Source organism: Thalassophryne amazonica, chromosome 2 (assembly GCF_902500255.1).
Source record: "Thalassophryne amazonica chromosome 2, fThaAma1.1, whole genome shotgun sequence".
In the NCBI taxonomy this organism is placed as follows: domain Eukaryota; kingdom Metazoa; phylum Chordata; class Actinopteri; order Batrachoidiformes; family Batrachoididae; genus Thalassophryne; species Thalassophryne amazonica.
Genome location: NC_047104.1, coordinates 71342476 through 71356944, shown reverse-complemented (window position 1 = coordinate 71356944; position 14469 = coordinate 71342476). Strand labels below are relative to the sequence as shown.

The 14469-nt window shown below is 39.4% G+C and overlaps 1 protein-coding gene across 1 annotated transcript in view; it reads right to left on the bottom strand.

Moving 5' to 3' along the window:
* The window catches only part of cenpf (centromere protein F), a 62940-nt gene that overhangs the window by 25209 nt on the left and 23262 nt on the right, over window positions 1-14469 (bottom strand). Inside the window, exons 13-22 of the mRNA XM_034162974.1 lie at window positions 13428-13707; window positions 12957-13163; window positions 12271-12479; window positions 8893-9022; window positions 8315-8593; window positions 7511-8098; window positions 4475-4648; window positions 3485-4344; window positions 3161-3387; window positions 916-1063 (exon numbers count right to left, since the gene is read on the bottom strand). Coding sequence (XP_034018865.1) covers window positions 916-1063; window positions 3161-3387; window positions 3485-4344; window positions 4475-4648; window positions 7511-8098; window positions 8315-8593; window positions 8893-9022; window positions 12271-12479; window positions 12957-13163; window positions 13428-13707 — 3102 coding nt within the window. The remainder of the gene's footprint in view (window positions 1-915; window positions 1064-3160; window positions 3388-3484; window positions 4345-4474; window positions 4649-7510; window positions 8099-8314; window positions 8594-8892; window positions 9023-12270; window positions 12480-12956; window positions 13164-13427; window positions 13708-14469) is intronic.

Here is a 14469-nt window from a genome sequence, read left to right as displayed (position 1 = left end):
AAAGCAAATGTCAGGGTCATGATGGGGTCTCCCCCCTCCCCCCAACATATTTCATATCATCCTAACTTTTCTGATTTGGAGTTATAAAAAACAAAACGAACAATAAAAAATATATATAGTTGAACTGTATGTAGAAAAAACATTATAAGCTGTGTTATCTTTATTCATTCATTTTAAAGGTCAGATATGTTTTGTGGATCTAGAAATATTTTATTTGTGGAAGATGGGACAAAAATGGCTCTTTTGACAGTAAAGGTTGCAGACCCTTGACCCATTCATAAAATTTTCATCATACTAGTCTGAGAAGCAAAACATATAATTGTTGCCCCCCCCCCCCCCAAAAAAAGTCATAGATATTATAGAGCTCATACAGCAAGAACAGACAAGTGGATTAAGTAACAAGCGTAAAGGCTGTGTTTGGGCTGCAGTCACCGTAATCAACTGGTGTTGAGGACATCACCCAAGTACACCCTTATGCTATATATGAATGAAATTAATCAAGTAGTGGTTCTTGAGATATCGCGCTAACAATAGTGGCAATGACAACATCTTGAATATCTTGCTGTGACCTTAAACTTGACCCCAAGGTCACCGTAATCAACTGTTGTCAGGGATCACCCAAGTACACTCTTATGTTAAATATGAATGAAAATGGTCAACTGGCTCTTGAGATATCACGCTAACAAGCGAATACGGACAGATGGACGGACATGCTGTATCCCCCCGCATTTCATACTGAGGAGGGATAAAAACCGGAACAGCAAGTTGGAGGGGGGGTGACTTTTGAATCTGAGCTAAACATTTAAAAAGCCTTTTTATTACATATTATTGCAAATGCTTTCTAGATTCAACTGTCATATATAATCAACAAAAACTGACACTTCAAGACATTTCTTCTGAGTACAAAATCTTTACCTGTCTGTGTTCTCAGACTCATATGAACTCTTGTCTAGTTCAGGCACTTTAGGGCTCAGTTGCTCCTCTACTGGAAGGGACTCAATGCTTGAGTTTTTATGAATTACCGACTGCACAATGGGCTCTTTGTCCACCTGGTCTGTAGATTCTATATTGAGAAACAAAGAAAATTAAGTGCAACTCTAAGCATTCAAATTTGCATTAAAACTATTAAAGTTGCATTAACATTATTGTAAACAACAAACAATACAGCACTCAAGTTAGTTTTATTCAGTTTACTCATCACTGAAGTCCAAACTTGTTGTACAAGGCCTTTGCAGGAAAAGATGTAATATATTATTTAATGAGACCAGCTGTGGTATGAGTACCAGCTTCTTACACCCCTGTCACACCTTCACGATTTAGCCAGCGTATGTCTACCGCATCAGAAACACTGGCATACATCTAATAAGCTATGGGTAAGTTTGTAAGTTAAGAGCATGCTGAAGTACGCTAATATAGATCAGAATACGGTGAGTACGTAGAAAACTTTTGGGCATGCGTAATATTTTTGATGCATGTCAGCGTACATACGCAGGACATAAAGCTGTAGGAAAATTTCTGCGATTGTTGACACACATTTCTTTAAAGTTACTCATAAGTCAAAATACATCCACTGATGCTGTCCATTGATTGGCTAACAACTGAAAGCTGCAGTCCTCATGTGAACACTTCAGACAATTACAAATATTAAAACCATTCACACACTGAGGAAATATAAAGTCTTAATCTTATCTGTTCATTTCAGTCAGATTTATCACAGCCTGACGATTCATCACGTATCACAGTCTGACGAAAACAGATCCACATAAAGTGTTCTGATTTTGGAAAACGACGGGAGAACATACTTTAATTCCTTGTCATGGTTGAAGAAACGTAGTGTTTTAAAAGAAGTCCCTCTGTGTTTCTTCTGCTCCTGGTGCATTGCTCAGCCTGGACCAGAGAATGCCGGAGCTTTGTGCCAAAACAAAATAATTAACTTATTTTAAAAGTTGAAAGAGACACAGTGCCTCATTTATTCACATCGTTTATCACAGGTATCAGTCAATTCTTCAGAATTCTGCACATGATAAAAATGAATCCCATAATCCACCAAGACAAAAATAAATTCAATTAAAAAAATGTTAAATTACTCAGACAGAGGTAGAGAGGTGAGATTGAGATGGTTTGGACATTTGCAGAGGAGTGACCCAGGTTATATAAGAAGAAGGATGCTGAGGATGGAGCCACCAGGCAGGAAGAGCGCAGCCAAAGAGGAGGTTTATGATGTGGTGAGGGAGGACATGCAGGTTGGTGTGACAGAGGAAATTACAGAGGACAGGGTGAGATGGAAACGACTGATCTGCTGTGGTGACCCCCTAATGGAAGCAGCCAAAAGAAGAAGTTAAATTACTCTCTTTGGCCTCCATGTGGAGGGGAGAGACTGCGAGACAGTGAACACATGCTCGATGATGTGCTTGTCAATATCTACGTGCTCCACCTGTCAAACAAAAGGGTTCTGTCAGTGCTGGGAATGCAAACTAAGCCAGAGTTAACTGTTCCATCTCATACCATACCACGCAGTACCGACCCAGACTGCACAGTGAAAATGGGGCCGTCAGCATACGCTGCCTAAATTGTCATGATGTGACAGGGCCCTCACACCAAAAAACTGGCATTCCTTAAACCACTCCTACCCAATTCTCCAACCTCTGTATTGACAAGTGACAACAATTGGAGTTGTTTAGCAAGTGTAAGGGCTCCCCGTCCATGAAAAGTGAGACCTTTTCTATCTTGTTCCGACCCATTTATCAGAAGCCTTCTTGACCTCTGAACAAGCCGGTATGTAGTTTCTTTGGGGGTAATAGATAATAATAATAATAGTATTAATAATAATAGGGGGTAATAGATTTCTGCAAAGTCACTACTGTCAGCCTTCCTGAATGCATTGTTATGTGAGCAGTCAGCAGTGTCTTTATAAAGGGAGGGAGGGGCAAAGGTTTCACAAATTTGGACAAACATGCATTAAATGGGCACACCATGGGCTTGTGGTCTAAATCTGTATGCGCAGCTGGTCTGACAACAAAAACAAGGAACAAAAAAGCTCAGATAATAACATACACAGGACACCACTCCATGTTTACATAGAAAATACTTTTTTCCTTCTATATTAATGTTGAAAATATAATTTATAGCACAAAACAATGTAGATCTATTTAACACTCACCACCAAAGTGCATCTCTTCAGACTCCACATAGCTGAATTTTTGCGGAGAAGTTCCACAGCTGGAGTCTTGAGTTTCCTTTGACTCAGAGAGCTGCTGTATTAGGCAGCATTGTTGGCTGACCTGCTCAAGCAGTGAGTCATACTGCTGCGTGATCACATTCAGTTCTTTCTGTAAGCTACCCAGCTTCTGATGGAGTTCTGTCTGCTCTGCTTCAAGCTGTTGGTTCCTGTCACATCACAAAGTTAAGCTATAAATCCAGCCATTGTGAACATGCATCCAATATAGTGTGAATGCTTCAAAACAAAAAGCAGATAAAGATGTACCTCTCTCGTTTCTCAACATCTTTCTTGTCTCGCATCTCAAACTCCTCCTTCAACTTCTGGTGCTCCTGCACTGATGAAAGGAGGGAGCACTGGATACAAACATTCTCCTGTCTGAGTGAAGCCATTTCAGCTTCTTGCCTTTCTAGGTGTTCTCTTAACTGGAGCTTCTCTTCAGTCAGCTGAGCAACATTAACATTTAGCTGTTGCTTTTCCTCAACTATTTGATTTATGTTAGCAATCAATTCATTTTTCTCAAACATTAGTTTGTTTAATTGTACCTCAAGCTGGAATTTCTCCTCATTTTTAAGACTCAGTACAACATCAAGTTGGGATTTCTCTGCAACCACCTGCCCAAGCTGAGATTCAGTTTCTTGTTTCTCGATGAGCATTTGATTAATCTTGTCTTCTGCTTGCTGTTTTTCTTCAGTTATCTGCTTAAAGTTGCTCTGCAGTTCTTTGTTCTCCTCAGTTACCTCATGCAGGCTGGATCGCAACTGTTCCTTCTCTATATTTAGTTGAATCACCTGAGCTTCTACATGCTCTTTGTCATTCATTATTTGTTCCAAAGTAGACTCAAATTTGTTTTTTTCCTGCAGTATCTTTGAGAGATTCTTTTCATTGTCTTCAGTTATCTGTCTCAAATTGGTCTCTAAGATAATGTTTTGCTCTGTGATCTGATTGAGTTTGGACTCCAAGGCGGACACAATGTCCTCTTGGTGATTTCGTTTCACAGCATCTTCTTCCAGACGAGTTACTTCACAGCTCCTCTCCAACAACTCCTCCTTAGCTGTGACATACTGTGTCTCCAGGACAGAATTCTGAGATTGGACTTCCTCTAGTCGGGATTCCAGCACAGAGACCTAGAATCACAATTACATGCTACTATTGATAATAAAATACAAAGAATGATGAAAATGAATGCCCACATTCGGTTGAATACGTGTGTAACAAATAATTTGACACATTTCTTGTGTAAGACAGTAGCTTTACCTGGGCTTTGCTGTCTTCCAGCCTCGCCTCCATGTCAGATATCAGTGTTTGGTTTAGAACAAGCTGACCTTCCAGTGACACTATAGTTCCTTGCAGCTCCTCTACCTGACGGTCATATGAGTTTATGGCTGTTTCATTGTCATCCAGGTCCATTTGCAGCATTTCCACCTGCACCTTCATACGAACAGTTAAATGTATTTTTCTGTAACCTTAAATCAAATCAATTTTATTTATATAGCGCCAAATCACAACAAACAGTTGCCCCAAGGCGCTTTATATTGTAAGGCAAGGCCATACAATAATTACGGAAAAACCCCAACGGTCAAAACAACCCCCTGTGAGCAAGCACTTGGCGACAGTGGGAAGGAAAAACTCCCTTTTAACAGGAAGAAACCTCCAGCAGAACCAGGCTCAGGGAGGGGCAGTCTTCTGCTGGGACTGGTTGGGGCTGAGGGAGAGAACCAGGAAAAAGACATGCTGTGGAGGGGAGCAGAGATCAATCACTAATGATTAAATGCAGAGTGGTGCATACAGAGCAAAAAAAGAGAAAGAAACACTCAGTGCCTCATGGGAACCCCCCTGCAGTCTAAGTCTATAGCAGCATAACTAAGGGATGGTTCAGGGTCACCTGATCCAGCCCTAACTATAAGCTTTAGCAAAAAGGAAAGTTTTAAGCCTAATCTTAAAAGTAGAGAGGGTGTCTGTCTCCCTGATCTGAATTGGGAGCTGGTTCCACAGGAGAGGAGCCTGAAAGCTGAAGGCTCTGCCTCCCATTCTACTCTTACAAACCCTAGGAATTACTATTGGGATAATATAGTACTATGAAGTCCCTAAGATAAGATGGGACCTGATTATTCAAAACCTTATAAGTAAGAAGAAGAATTTGAAATTCTATTCTAGAATTAACAGGAAGCCAATGAAGAAAGGCCAATATGGGTGAGATATGCTCTCTCCTTCTAGTCCCTGTCAGTACTCTAGCTGCAGCATTTTGAATTAACTGAAGGCTTTTCAGGGAACTTTTAGGACAACCTGATAATAATGAATTACAATAGTCCAGCCTAGAGGAAATAAATGCATGAATTAGTTTTTCAGCATCACTCTGAGACAAGACCTTTCTAATTTTAGAGATATTGCGCAAATGCAAAAAAGCAGTCCTACATATTTGTTTAATATGCGCATTGAATGACATATCCTGATCAAAAATGACTCCAAGATTTCTCCCAGTATTACTAGAGGTCAGGGTAATGCCATCCAAGTAAGGATCTGGTTAGACACCATGTTTCTAAGATTTGTGGGGCCAAGTACAATAACTTCAGTTTTAGCTGAGTTTAAAAGCAGGAAATTAGAGGTCATCCATGTCTTTATGTCTGTAAGACAATCCTGCAGTTTAGCTAATTGGTGTGTGTCCTCTGGCTTCATGGATAGATAAAGCTGGGTATCATCTGCGTAACAATGAAAATTTAAGCAATGCCGTCTAATAATACTGCCTAAGGGAAACATGTATAAAGTGAATAAAATTGGTCCTAGCACAGAACCTTGTGGAACTCAATTAACCTTAGTCTGTGAAGAATATTCCCCATTTACATGAACAAATTGTAATCTATTAGATAAATATGATTCAAACCACCGCAGTGCAGTGCCTTTTAATACCTATGGCATGCTCTAATCTCTGTAATAAAATTTTATGGTCAACAGTATCAAAAGCAGCACTGAGGTCTAACAGAACAAGCACAGAAATGAGTCCACTGTCTGAGGCCATAAGAAGATCATTTGTAACCTTCACTAATGCTGTTTCTGTACTATGATGAATTCTAAAACCTGACTGAAACTCTTCAAATAGACCATTCCTCTGCAGATGATCAGTTAGCTGTTTTACAACTACCCTTTCAAGAATTTTTGAGAGAAAAGGAAGGTTGGAGATTGGCCTATAATTAGCTAAGATAGTTGGGTCAAGTGATGGCTTTTTAAGTAATGGTTTAATTACTGCCACCTTAAAAGCCTGTGGTACATAGCCAACTAATAAAGATAGATTGATCATATTTAAGATCGAAGCATTAATTAATGGTAGGGCTTCCTTGAGCAGCCTGGTAGGAATGGGGTCTAATAGACATGTTGATGGTTTGGAGGAAGTAACTAATAAAAATAACTCAGACAGAACAATCGGAGAGAAAGAGTCTAACCAAATACCGGCATCAGTGAAAGCAGCCAAAGATAACGATACGTCTTTGGGATGGTTATGAGTAATTTTTTCTCTAATAGTTAAAATTTTATTAGCAAAGAAAGTCATGAAGTCATTACTAGTTAAAGTTAAAGGAATACTCAGCTCAATAGAGCTCTGACTCTTTGTCAGCCTGGCTACAGTGCTGAAAAGAAACCTGGGGTTGTTCTTATTTTCTTCAATTAGTGATGAGTAGTAAGATGTCCTAGCTTTACGGAGGGCTTTTTTATAGAGCAACAGACTCTTTTTCCAGGCTAAGTGAAGATCTTCTAAATTAGTGAGATGCCATTTCCTCTCCAACTTACGGTTATCTGCTTTAAGCTGCGAGTTTGTGAGTTATACCACGGAGTCAGGCACTTCTGATTTAAAGCTCTCTTTTTCAGAGGAGCTACAGCATCCAAAGTTGTCTTCAATGAGGATGTAAAACTATTGACGAGATACTCTATCTCACTTACAGAGTTTAGGTAGCTACTCTGCACTGTGTTGGTATATGGCATTAGAGAACATAAAGAAGGAATCATATCCTTAAACCTAGTTACAGCGCTTTCTGAAAGACTTCTAGTGTAATGAAACTTATTCCCCACTGCTGGGTAGTCCATCAGAGTAAATGTAAATGTTATTAAGAAATGATCAGACAGAAGGGAGTTTTCAGGGAATACTGTTAAGTCTTCAATTTCCATACCATAAGTCAGAACAGCCGTTCATTAAAATGAATCCTTTGTTATTTCACTTTGCTACATCTATCTGAGCCAGGCAATATATTGTGTATAACGCAGGTCAATAAAACATAAGACACAACAGACTAAAAGAAGTCAAACCTTGATTTTGTTCATGGCAACCATCTTCTCCTTTAGGACATCAGATGTTCGAGAGCACTCCATTTCTGTCTTGTTCAGTTTTTCCTTCATATCCTTTATCATGTCATCTCTCTTTCTCAGACTGTGCGAAGCAGATGTTAAAGTTTCCTTCATGGACCTGATCTCCTCTTCAAGCAAAGCTGCTTTGGCTTTTGCAGTAGTTTCAGAGAGTTGAGTGGCTTCAAGCTGTTCTTTTAGGTTCTTCTCCTTGATGAGGAAACTTTCTATTTCTGAGGAATGACTCCTAGACTCTTGTGTCAACTTCTCCGTCATCTCAGCGATTTCCTTTTCCAACGCAGAGATCATATTACTTTTCTCACACAAAATGTTCTCCAAGTTCGAGTTGATGTCAATAGTGCAGGAGTAACTCTTTTGAAGATCTTCAAGTGATTTCTTCAGGTCTGCCTGTGACTGGTTGGCAACAGCAAGCTCATTCATCAAGACTGAAAGCTTCTCTGCTGTATCTCTGCTTGCAGCTACTTTTTCTTCTAAGGACGATATCTCTGCCAAGAGGCGGTTTATCTTTTCTGTCTGAGCATGTTTGAGCACCTTAAAAACAGTGAGAAGTTGATTATTTAGATAAGAACCAATATAGGAATTTCTATACACAGTGTCTTCAACCATGTGAAACTAAAGGAAATTCATACACAGAAGGACAGCAAATTAACAAAAACCATTTGGTTTATAAGCGGAAAAATAAGCCTGACATGCTGTACTTTGCGATAAAGCTTCATAAACAACATAAGGCAACAAGCATTATTTCACCTCTTCTGCGTTCTTTGCCTCTTGAACAACCTTTTCCAGCTCAACATTTTGCTTCTTCAGACATAAAATCTCAGCTTCAGTCTCCCTGACCCACTTTTTGGTTTCCTCTCTCTCCTTCTGCACAGCATTAAGTTCCTCTTCTGCTTGCTTGAGCTCTCCTGATTTTTTCTCAGACATCTTTCTGTATTCCTCTTCACTATCTGAGAGAGTTTTGAGCCGTTTTTGCTGCTCAGCTCCTAAATGCTCCTGGATCTTCAGGAAGTGTTCTGTGGAACTGACCTGAACACACAAACAGAGGCTTAAACATTTTAAACATGCACTACACACTACAATCAGTACCTGAATTGTTAAGTGTATTAGAGCAAAGAATTTGACAGCACTGATTAATTTGTGACATGTATTCATTAAAATGAACTAGTGATGTTTCTCTTGTTCTTATTACTCATTGAAAACGGACACTATTCTTTTAACTTACAGATTTTTTTTAAATCATAAACTGATTAACCAACTGAATAAAGAATAGACAAACACTACATAATTAGCTGTTGAAAAGTTGTCTTGAGTCCAGTAACACAAACCTTGCTTTTGGTGAGCACCAGTTCTCGCTGTGCCTCCTCCAACAGGAGCTTCATTTGTGCCATCTCCTCAACCTTTGCTGCAATATTTTCCTCACATTGCCTCTTTAAGACAGCTTTCTCTTCTGCCAAGCTACAAGATCAGGTACAACTGGAATTAAAATCTTTGCACTAAAAGTGAACTACATTTATTCTAAAGTCAACGATTAGTGAGCGTACCTTGGTGTTTACAATTTTAAACAGCAAGCAGGGCTCAGGTTTGATTTCCCTAAATAAGGATGCTGTATTTCACAAAATTGCTGTGGTAACTGTGTGCAGGATTTGATAAGTTGCTGAACTAGTTACCTGCAAGATGCACTAGACCTGATCTTACAGCAAACAAACCAAAATTAGCACAATTACTCCTATAGCCACATTTTCTTCTTTATTAAATATTATAATGCAACAAGGCACTGTCTGTGTGTCAGTAAGTACATTTACTTGAGTACTGTACTCATAAAAGAAATTTGTGGTATTTGTATTGTACTTGCATATTTTTATCTTGCAGGTTCCTGGTCCACTGACAAAGTTGTTAAAAACAAACAAATAAACCGGTTATTATGCATGTTCTCTACAACAATTTAGTGAATACCTGTGCAGGGTCCAATGTGTTCAGCCTCGGCAAGTCAGTGCATTAATCCACCCCCTTGTTTGGATTATTGATTTGATCCCAACGTTGCAAAATTCACAGCTACAAGTTGTTGTTTTTTTAAACAGAAACTCAGATATCTGTCAAATATTCAAAATAGTGCAGCAGATAAGAGAATATTTACAGAGGAATCCTTCAAATGGTGATACAACCACCAAATATGGCAAAAGTACACCTTAGATATTACTCTTAAAAAACCGACGAGCCACTTGAATTTTCAATAGGCGGCCACATAGGGGTCAATTGAAGAATTACATAGGGGTCAAAATATAAAAATGATCCAGTCATATTGAAAATTATACCACATTATTTGTGTGATTGTAAAGATTCCAAAAAGGTATAGTTTGGACTATCTATGACTGAATTCTCTAGAGTTATGGGGTAAAAGCAACAAGAATGGTGAGGTCAAAAGTTAGAGTTGCTCCAATTTTGTTCAAAGGTGATGCAAATTATTGGTTGAGTTAATAGGGTTTCAAAAAGGAATACAGTGGTCCCTCGTTTATCGCGGGAGTTACGTTCTAAAAATAACCCACGATAAGCGAAATCCGCGAAGTAGTCAGCGCTATTTTTTGCAATTACTATAGATGTTTTAAGGCTGTAAAACCCCTCACTACACACTTTATACACTTTTCTCAAACAGGCATTAACATTTTCTCACTTTTCTCTCCTGTGTAAACACTCTCTTTTTTCTTCTGGGCGAGAAGATTATAAACAGACACATGCAGAACTCTCTCTTCGCTCACTGCCTCCGGAGGTACGGATGCGGGACCCGCAAAGAATCCAAGTCCTCTTTCGGTGGCCAAGGAGCTCTGCGGTTGCGGTCAACATCCGCATCAAAACAGTGAGCGTCGCCTCTGGACCTGTTGCCAGATTTGGCGCAGCTCCACACAGCAGACAGGAGGGCAGTGTGAGCGGCCCACTGTTGCGTTTACCGAGCCCACAGACTCAGTAAGCGCATCGGAGGCAATCGCGGTGATGCCGACGAGTGCCGCGACCGGCCCGCCTGATAAGGATGCAGAACACAATGCGCTGTAAAAAAAAAAAAAAAAAAAAAGAAAAAAAAAGAAAAAAAAAAAAGCATGCAAAATTGCACTGAAAAAAATCCGCGAAACTGCGAGGATGCGAAAGGTGAACTGCATTATAGCGAGGGACCACTGTAGTTTGCACCATGTACCATGCTTAGTTATTATGTTACGGGGTAACATATGTCACATGTCATAGAATTCAATGGACATCAACATTATTTGACCTTTACTTTAGCGACCAAGCATTCAACACAGTCAAAACTATTCCATTTATTAATCCAAGTACCTCAATCAACAATTTGCACCATTTTTTACTAAAATTGGAGCAACTTTAACATTTGCCCCCTGTACAAACTGAAATTGACCTTTGTCACCATTCTTAAGGTTTTTACCTCATAACATTCAGTCACAGATAGTCCAAACTATACCTTTTTGGAATCTTTATGATCAGACAAATAATGTGGTATAGTTTTCAATATGATTGGAGCATTTTTTTTATATTTTAACCCCTGTGTAATTCTTCAATTGATCCCTACATGGTCGCCTACTGAAAATTCAAGTGGCCCATCGTTTTTTTCAAAAGAGCAATGTCTAAGGAGAATGTGTGCTGGATTTGGTGCTTGTATCACCATGTGAAGTATTGTTTTAGTTATTTGCTGCACTAAAAGGAATATTTTATTTACACACTTTCATGTGTTTAACAATAAGAATCTGTATTGCATTCATGAGCATTATCCATGTTTCTGTGTGGGATTAAAATCCAAAACTTTAACAACCTATTTAAATTATAGTCAAGTAGAAGTTTTTACTTGATATAATTTACACTGTTATTGCAGATCAGGGCCCGGTTTCATAAAGCAGTCTAATCTTTGAGTCTGCTAAACTTTCTTAGTCGACTACATTCAGTCGCCCAACATTATCCATCTAATCACCGTTTCACATCGATAGTTAAACTTGAAGATTAGCCGTATTACCTTAGTCGATTGTTTTCATGGGCATAATTGCCTCACGTGTGCCACTGCCAAAAGACGGCTCCAATTCGCAAAAGTTTCGTTCATTTCTGGGTTGGTCGTTGTCATGAACTATCCAGCCTTTGTTTCGTTAACTGGCTTTATTAACATTTACGGACCCATACTAACAGCAGAATGATGTACTTAGCTCTTACCCTAAGCAGTTTTACTCTTCAGTTTCTTCTTTTACATTTCCATCAAACCTTTTGTGTACACAACGTTGCTCAGCGTAACAGCGACACCTAATGGCTTGTGTGAGAACTGTCACAAACACATCGACAGTTGTCTGCTGCAACCATGGCCCAAAGCAGAGGATTTTCTCCTTTTGAGGGACTACGAGTGACGTAGGGGTGTTCCATCATGTGGTGGAACATGACAGCCATCATTTTTTGAGGTAAGACAGTGAAGTTTTATTGACTAAAATAAGATTAGCCTCCTCTGTGCCAGGATAAAAACTTTAGTTAGGTAACATGGACCTTTAGCTAACTAAGCGCTTTGTGCAATAACTAACACCAAAAAATTTGTCAACTAAGTGAGTTCATTCGACTAAACAAGATTAGCCTGCTTTATGAAACTGGGCCCTGGTTCATTAAGGTGGAAGAAGTAAATTTTTTTTTTTTTTTTACATTACATTAAAATAAATATATATGATTCCCACCTGGCACTTTGCTTCTCATGGTCTGCAGTGGTCTGCACAAAGCTCTCCCTCAGCTGGCTGAGTTCAGTCTGACTCAACTCTATGAGCTGATCTTTGGACCGGATTAGGTCACATGCTGCCTGATGTTCCTCCTGCAGCTGAGTGTTGGACATCTCAGCCTGCTCTGCTCGAGCAGTTTCCTGCCTTAACTGGGACAATACATCTTCAACCTGTTCAGACACAGAATTAGTCTTAGGCTGGTAAACATTCCCTTTTTATACAAGTGCTGGTTAAGAATTAGTTAAGAATTGCAATGAAATTTTAAAAATGTTAATGGGTATCCTGTTGCCACACTAAAATAGGAAATAAGCATACAGTATTAAAGAAATGTTTCTCAACTAATTCTACCACAAACTTCAACATTATACAAAAATACTCAATATTGAGATATTACATATAAACCACATCAACTTTGTCTATGTTAAATGTGGAAATCAGTGATATTACGATTGAGCTTTGAATAAAACAGAGATTATGTTATATATGGACAATAAGTAGTCCAGAACATTTGACTGCTATTATTTAGTGAAAGCCCCTTATTTGATTTAAAAAAACTAAAATGGAAAGGATGTGTTTTTTGTAAGACTGAATTCATATTGAATCCTGCCTCCCCACCCCCCACCCCAAAAAAACACCCCAGGAGTCACCTGTACTTCAAGTTGTGCCACCCGCACCCTAATGTTCTCCAGCTCTTTGTTGTGTTTCTGTCCAGCCTCAGACAGTTTAGACTGGAGCTCTGTGCACTCATGCTCTTTCTCCTCCAGTTCAGTGCTCTTGTTGAGTAGTTGTCCCTTCAGTGAATCAATCTGAGCAGACAGACTGGCATTGTCTTCTTCCACACTCGCAACTTGTTTCTACAGAAAATGGGAATGCATTTGTGGTAAAGGTTTAAGTACTTAAATATGCTGTTCATACCAGTTGCATTTTTGGCTGAAGATGCTCTTTTTTAACTGGCCATTTTAAATTCAAATAGACTGAGGTGACATTTTAAAATGACTAATTTTGTTTTCAAAGCAGCCTAAAACAAAGAAGAAAATCCTTAATGGGCTTCTGCATCTCCAGTGCAGTTAAACCATCTTTCATAGCATGCTGTTTATACAGTATATGCAGCACTTTACCTCAAGTTCATCATTAGTTCCATTCAGCATGGTGACATTGTTCTTCAAGTTGACAATGTGCTCATTGAGGTCTTTCTGAATTGCCTCAGTGTCATTAATAAGACTCTGCTTGTCCTTCTTCCAGTCTAACAAAGCTTGGCATTCTTGTCTCAGTTGCACACAATCCTTCTGTCTTTCGGTGAGACTGGATTTCAGCTCCTGGCTCTCCTTCTCCAGAACCATCAACTTGTTGGTTAGCTGACCCGACTCTTGCTTTTGTTTCTGAAGTTCATTCTGAGACCTACAATATAGAAAATAACATCTTTACGGCATGCTCATATGATGTTGATTTGTGTGCGTGTGTGTGTGTGTGTGGGGGGGGGGGGGGGGGGGGGCATTATATACCCGATGGTCAACCGGTTTGGGAATTTAGCTTTTTTGCAACACTCAACAGCAAATGGAGATCAAACTCACTGATCCTGTGGTTACTGTACAACCTGATCCAGCACCTGAGACCCTATACACATCACACTCTTCAACTATTCACAAACTACAAATATATAGTATCAGTCAAAAGTCTGGCAGTCATTCAATGTCTTTCAATTGAATGGGAAGGTGTACCCAAATTTTTGACTGGTAGTGAGTCTTCCTTTACTTTTTTTTTTTCTTCAACAAAATATTTACCTGTCATTTTTGGTCTCTGCCTCAGAAAGAGCCTTCCTCAGGTTTTCCAGCTCCTGAGACAAAGACTGATTTTGCTGAACCAGTTAAGACTGAAGCTCTATTTCATTCCTCCTGGCCACCAGAGGGCAGTGCTTTAGCACCTGGTTTATTCCATGCGCGCATGCGCATAGATCGAGTCTTATACCAACAAAGTCATGCTAGTAAGTGTGACCTGGGTGACGCCAGCAACAGTATATGAGTGCATGTTACCCAGCATTCTGTTCTTTTTCCATCTCTCACATGAGAAGCAGAAGGTCGAACTTTTTAGGATCGCTTGTTAATCAGAGCCTCGCAACCTTCTGTGGATGGAGCTGCGTATATGTGCCCTCCAGAGGCTTCA